Below are 6353 nucleotides of genomic sequence, written 5' to 3' on the forward strand. Positions count from 1 at the left end.
TCATTCAAAAGAAGTCATGAGGGCTTGTTAGGCCACTGATGTGAGGAAGCTCTCATCAGTGAGGCATTGACTAGGGCTCTAAAGGTCTGGAAAAGGGGACTATTAGTGGTTTTTGGAGGAAAATGCACTTGATTACTAACAGCATTCTTTGGGAAAGAATTGTTATGCACAGAAAATAAACTGATTAGCATTACTTTTAAATGGGCCCTATTCTGACTTTTCAAAGCTACTTATAAGCATTGTTTGTTTCCCTGATGATCTCCTGTGACAGGAGATGAATACATTAGCTCTGTCAAACTGTGCAAAGGTCATCCAAAGTGCCCTGCTGTACATTAGCTTCTCAGTAGCACTTGACTGAAGGTGCATTTAAATGCATATTCCAAATGTGTATGGGGTAAGATCCACTCCCCTGACTTCAGCACTAAACCAGATTACTCTGATAGAGGAAGGTGGGGAGAAGGAATCCACCCTCATAACCCAGGGGTACAGGTCAACTCCCAAAATATTGCCTCCCCTGCCCCAACACTCACTCTTTTCCCCTATGTCCATCTCATTGTTCCTTTCTGCAATGCTATAAAATCATTTAGACTTCAAGGGATCATCTGGCACTTCTCTACACTGGGGCAAGACTGAAGGCATGTCTTCACTAGCAACGTTAAAGCCCTGCAGAGAGAGCTCTCCCAGTGCTGTAAAAAACCCACCCCCACGAGGGGAGTAGCTACCAGTGTGGGTGCACTGTCTACACCGCCATTTTACAGCGCTGAAACTTGCAGCGCTCAGGGGGGTGTTTTTTCACACCCCTGAGCGAGAAGGTTGCAGAGCTGTAGAGTGGCAGTGTAAGACAAGGCTTGAGTTCAATAGCTCCAAACCATCCCTAATAGGTAAGTGTCCAATAGGTAAGTCTCCAATCTAGGACTGAGTACCTGCAAGGGCAGTGGCTTCACAAAGTTCCCTTGCTCACTTAATCTCCTAATTCTGAAGTATTAGCTAGTATTTCTATTAGATTTTATAAGGTGCCGCTCACCGTGGTGCCCAAGTGCTGCTTTAAATTAAAGCTTCTCCTGCCAATTATTATTGCAAACACATACGTAGCGCTGTAGGTTTATACAGCACCTTATAAACCTAGATAAAACAACCCACATACCACCCTGCTGTGAAGTGGTTAAGTTCTAAGACAAACGCACACAAAGACAGGTCGCTGGACACTTCAGGAGAGGGAGGGCGGAAAGAGGACACACTGCTGATAAGGATATGGACACTGTGCCAGACACAGAGGCCAGCCCAGGAGAAAGTGCCATGAGCATGGGAAACGGGAGATGAAGAGGAAGCACAGGTGCACAGGGGTGGGGTAGTAAAGGGGAGGAGAGAGGGTCTTGAAAATAGGGACAAGGATTTTAGATAATAAGCCACTGGGTGGGGTCAGGGGGTTGGGGAGAACAGGGCTCAGAAGGGACAATGCATCCAGACCAGCAGGAAAGGAAGACAACTTTAGCAGCAGTGTTTTGGACAGCCTGAAGATGAGGGGAAGGGAGGCCAGTCACCAGTTTATAATAATCAATACAAGACTGTTATGTCCTTGTCACTAGCAAGGATTATGGTTTCCTGTGTTCTTTATAACATCCCTTTACATCCTTGAAAACGGGCCAAAGTAGCCTTTTCTCTGCACTGACAATGGCCAGTTATCTTCACGTTTCCCTCTTATATGCTATTTTTCAAACCTATCGTCATTTTTCTTGCTCTCCTCCAAACTCTTTGAATCTAATCTGGTGCCCCAAAATGAATGCACTACTTCAACTGATGCCTAGCTAAACAGAATGGCATGTAGCTTGCTTGTATTTATACCTTAATCTCTTACTCTTCCTCCATTCCCAGCCACTCAATTCTTTCTCTGCAGTTCCCCTAATGAATGGTGATCATGTCCACGCGGTTTCAATCATGTAAAAATACCAGAAGACTTTGTAGCTTGTGGTATTTCAAGTATGTTTGTGATGGAGATACTGTGAGACCAAAGATTCATGATATTTCTGTCCAAATACAAATCTGACTTGATGTTAGTTAGTTTGAACATTCGTCAAAAAAGCAAGAACCCTCACTTTGTTTAAGCTGCACTGGATATCTCTGTATGTGTATGTTGACAGAATATTATACATAAGATTAACAATAGTAAGAGTGAAATTGAGAGAGAAAATCAAATTTGGATCCATTACACTCAAACCAAATATAATACTTAGCCTTAAAGTTCAGTTACAAAATTAATTCTAGGAAAAATAATTTAGAAGAGCTATTCCTGATGAGACAGTCAAGAAATTTAATGGATGCAGTCAGAAAAGTACAAAATCACAATTCAGATTCCCAAGACGCTTCAATGAAGGGGCACCGCCGGATGACATCAGATGGTAGGGTAGTACTTAATCTACAGCACACATGTGGCTCCTCAAGAGTTTGCAGAAATGGAGCAGTGCTCCACTTGCTCAGGCTGTTTCAGGGCGAGCAAGCAGACGGATGATCGCAGGAGTGTGAGGCAAGTGTCAGAAGCGCTGAGCATATGGTCAGTTGATTTGGGTCCCACCCCCACAGAAACAAGAAACAGTATTATCTTGATGATACAGTGATACTGCCTCTCCCTACAAGGAGCCACATCTGGAACATGGATGAGAAAAGGGACACGTCAGGTAGATATACCCACCACCTGTGCAAGAGGGACTCGGAGGATATTCTGCATCGAATGGCATCTCAGAGAGCCACAAACCAAAGGTAGTATTATGCCGTGGTATCCAATGGGTAAGTTTCCATTAAAAGCATGAGGAAGTTGCAATATGATTATGCAACATAATTTCCCCTCGATTCAGCCACTGCAACACACTAGGTCAAATCCTACCCTCTCTCCAGTAAGGTAGTATGGGGCAGAAGTCAGGGCAGAATTTGGCTCATTGCCAAACCCTCATCATTTTGTGTCACTCTACAAGCCCATTTCTTGGCAAAGTTGCACTCTAGCACTTTGAGTACCAATGGGGTCAACTGGTTTGGTAACGGGACACCCTGCCTTCCCTCTCTAGGTCACAGAGCTCAAATCCATCCGTGGCAGTACTGGCTGAGTTTTGTTACTGCTTCATAGTCGTTTGATAGCCATGTAAAACATGAGCTTAGTCTGACTGTCCAAATTCTAGTGGGCTAGGTGACTACATTGCAAATGGTACTGTTGGGCCAGCCCTCTATTCCGTTAAGGCTTTTTACAGAACAGCCCAAACCTAGATTAACAAGTTACTGGAGGAACTCCCCGATTACTCTGTGTAAGGGAATCGTTTGGTAGCAAACAGTCACTGTAGCAGCTCATATGACAGCACCCTCCTCCTGACTGGATTTTCATTTAAGACTCAAACCACTGATAACTCCTACTCTTTATAGCTTTGACCCAATGTGTTTTGCAAAAATGACTAGTACTTCTCTCTCTAATCCCATCACTGATGGGTAATACAAGTCACTACTTGAGGAATAGGTTTAGTCTATGCCCATGAATATTGTCTTTGCTACACTAACATCTAACACTAACTTAGATGTTTCTCTTCGTTTCTCTTCTGGTCTCAGTTTCACTCTGTTTTCAAGATGCAAGCGCAAATGCCTGATCCACAAGACCCTAATGCATCATATCTATTGCTTATGGGTCTACAACAAAACAATGAACTTTTAGCTAAGATCAAGCGTAATATCATTTAAATATGGGAGATGTATCCTATCAGGGACTATATCCTGCCCTTTCAGAGAATGGACTGGGAGCTAAGAGGTCTCTTCCAACACTATCATACCTCGGATCGTCATTCACTCATTATGATCAGTGCTCCTGTAACTAAAAAAGAAGTGCCAGAATCCACTTCCAGTAAGCGATCGTACTGGAAGGGTACCATTTCGGCTCCCAGAAAGAGTGCCAGAGTGGTGGTCTGGAGCATTTCAGCATGACTCAAGCCCGGACGATGATTTGTATTATGTAACGCCGATCAATCTACCACAATATTGTCACACGATTATAAAGCACTAGCAATCAAAAACCACCTGTACCTTGTTCAACTCTTCATGCAGGGCTTCATCCTACTGTCCCCTAGGCAATACAAACTCCTGTTGACCACAGGACTGCAGGATTGAGCTGTTGTATTCATTTGGATGGAATAAGTGGGCTACAGGTGTTAACATAACCCAGTCATTAATCTAAATTAATACAACAGAGCCTATAATGTTTTTCAGGCTACAACCCAACCTAGGTTTACCTACAGCATGACTGTTACTGCTCCTTGGTGAAAGATTATCTTATATCTCAGTTCACAAGTAAGACTGTAGATTTTTATTTTTTTTAATACCCAGGAAACTTGTTACTATAACAAACCATTTCTCACAGCCATTTCTGCAAGACTCTGCTATTTTACGACTAGTAGTTTGATTTTTATAAAACTTGTATTAAAATAGTTTATATCACTTCAGCTAATAGTGGAAGACTGTCTTGACTGCAGTGTTACTGAAAGTAAAATTTAGGAATATCTATGAAAGAAAAATGCTAATTTGTAAGATAAGAAGATAAAAGGGATTTTTTAAAAAATGGTTATCTTGAAAAGTAACAACAAAAAAGTTTAAGTGTGTTTTTGCTGATTTTTCTCTACAACTATTTGAAGCTATAAATGACTTAACTCAGTAAAATTCCAAATGTAATTATCTTCTGTACTTAGCCCGAGGCTTTCCATATATCTCTACATTGCTGCCTTGCATACGAAATAGGTTTTTCAATGGCTGGTAACTATATAACGTACAACATTGTTTTAATTTCCCCTCCTTTGCTAACCTCTTGACTACACACAGACACGCAGTCAACTTGCCCAGCTAGAGCAGTGAGGCACAGGGCGATATAAAGAACTCAAAAGCATTTTTAAAAGGCAGTTACATACATGGGTCATACCTCTGCAATTGCACATTTTAATACACTCAAATTCGACCCCCCCCCTTTTTTTTTGCACTTAAGCTCATTTGCCACAAAAAATAAAAAAATAACGAGACAGTATTATTAGTATATGAGAGACCACCAACACACCAGTTCAGGCAGTGTTTTGAAACAAACATTGATCATTTCCTCCATGCCAGGAACTCTAAACCATGGGGAAGGTATTCCATTCCCCCCTATTTCTCCCTGTCCCCCGGCCCCTCCCAATTTGAGAATAAAATGCATTAGACACATACTGATGGATTCCCAATCAATCAGCCTGTTTAAGCTTCCTATTTCTTTTAAAGTTACGGTTTAGAAAAGAGGAAATGAAGCAGCAGTGTCTTTGACGGTTTTTAAAACTACTACAAGTAGGTTTTGAAAGCTTGTTTTCAATCATAGTGGGCAAAGCAGAACTCATTTTATTGCTGCCGAGAATTGGATTTGATCAGTACTGAGGTAATATTAAAATAAATTTCATTTTACCTGTAGTTCTAACTGCTGAACAACCTGCATTTGTACTCTACATTGGGCTGTACTTCTATCATCCAGCGCATGCTCATTGTTGAGATGTCTGTAACAATACACAGAAAATCAGTAAGTGAAATGGATAAACAAAAAGGAAAAAAGTAGTTACCAGGATGAATAAGCAATCTGAGTATTTATCCAGCAGGTCTTCATCAATATCTCAGGTTTTCCCTCTGTCCGGCTTTGACTACTGCTTGTTACCATCACTCATTATATCTTTAGCACAGATTTTCAGTAGAAGGTTATTTCAGATCTAAGAGAAACTCTGCTGAACAGCTGTTTTTCACCATTTAGGTAAATGCAAATAAGATTAAGACATTATGGTAAAAATTATTTTATATTACTTGACTACAAAATGCTGGATATATTTAAATGGGTACATGCAGTACATGAATTAAATCTCGAAGACTTTTCATGTTTTATGTGGATTAGAAATAAATAATATGGTTGTGCAAAGAATGGAAAAATTAACACACAAAATTTAGTATATAAACATGTGCAAAATATGTACCAATAAAAGAGAGAGTGAGATACATATAGTTACTGTAAAATAAACTGTATTCTTGATCTATCAGGTACTAGAAATGTATCTAGAACAATTCCCGAAATATGGCACTGCTAGAGTTAAAGGTTTGCCCCAATGAGCGTTCTGAAAACCATTCCCTATGCAAATGTTTTATAAATCAGTTTTTCATCTGAAATTATTCTGAGGCCCAGGCTAAAACCGAGTATTTGTTTTCTGGAAATTTTGTTTGTGCATTTCTGTGAATACAACAACCAGCCACATGCTTCTTTTCCCCACTCCACACACACCACACTTTCCCCCTCCTTTACTCCAATAGCTTAAAGAAATTTCCTTGATTTC

At 40.6% G+C, this 6353-nt stretch overlaps 1 protein-coding gene across 50 annotated transcripts in view; it reads right to left on the bottom strand.

Moving 5' to 3' along the window:
* The window catches only part of FOXP1 (forkhead box P1), a 499998-nt gene that overhangs the window by 37028 nt on the left and 456617 nt on the right, over window positions 1-6353 (bottom strand). For all 50 annotated transcript variants that reach the window (XM_043551448.1, XM_043551444.1, XM_043551437.1 and 47 more), the window contains one exon: window positions 5447-5534. In XM_043551448.1, coding sequence (XP_043407383.1) covers window positions 5447-5534 — 88 coding nt within the window. The remainder of the gene's footprint in view (window positions 1-5446; window positions 5535-6353) is intronic.

Source organism: Chelonia mydas, chromosome 7 (assembly GCF_015237465.2).
Source record: "Chelonia mydas isolate rCheMyd1 chromosome 7, rCheMyd1.pri.v2, whole genome shotgun sequence".
NCBI classification, from domain to species: Eukaryota; Metazoa; Chordata; order Testudines; family Cheloniidae; genus Chelonia; species Chelonia mydas.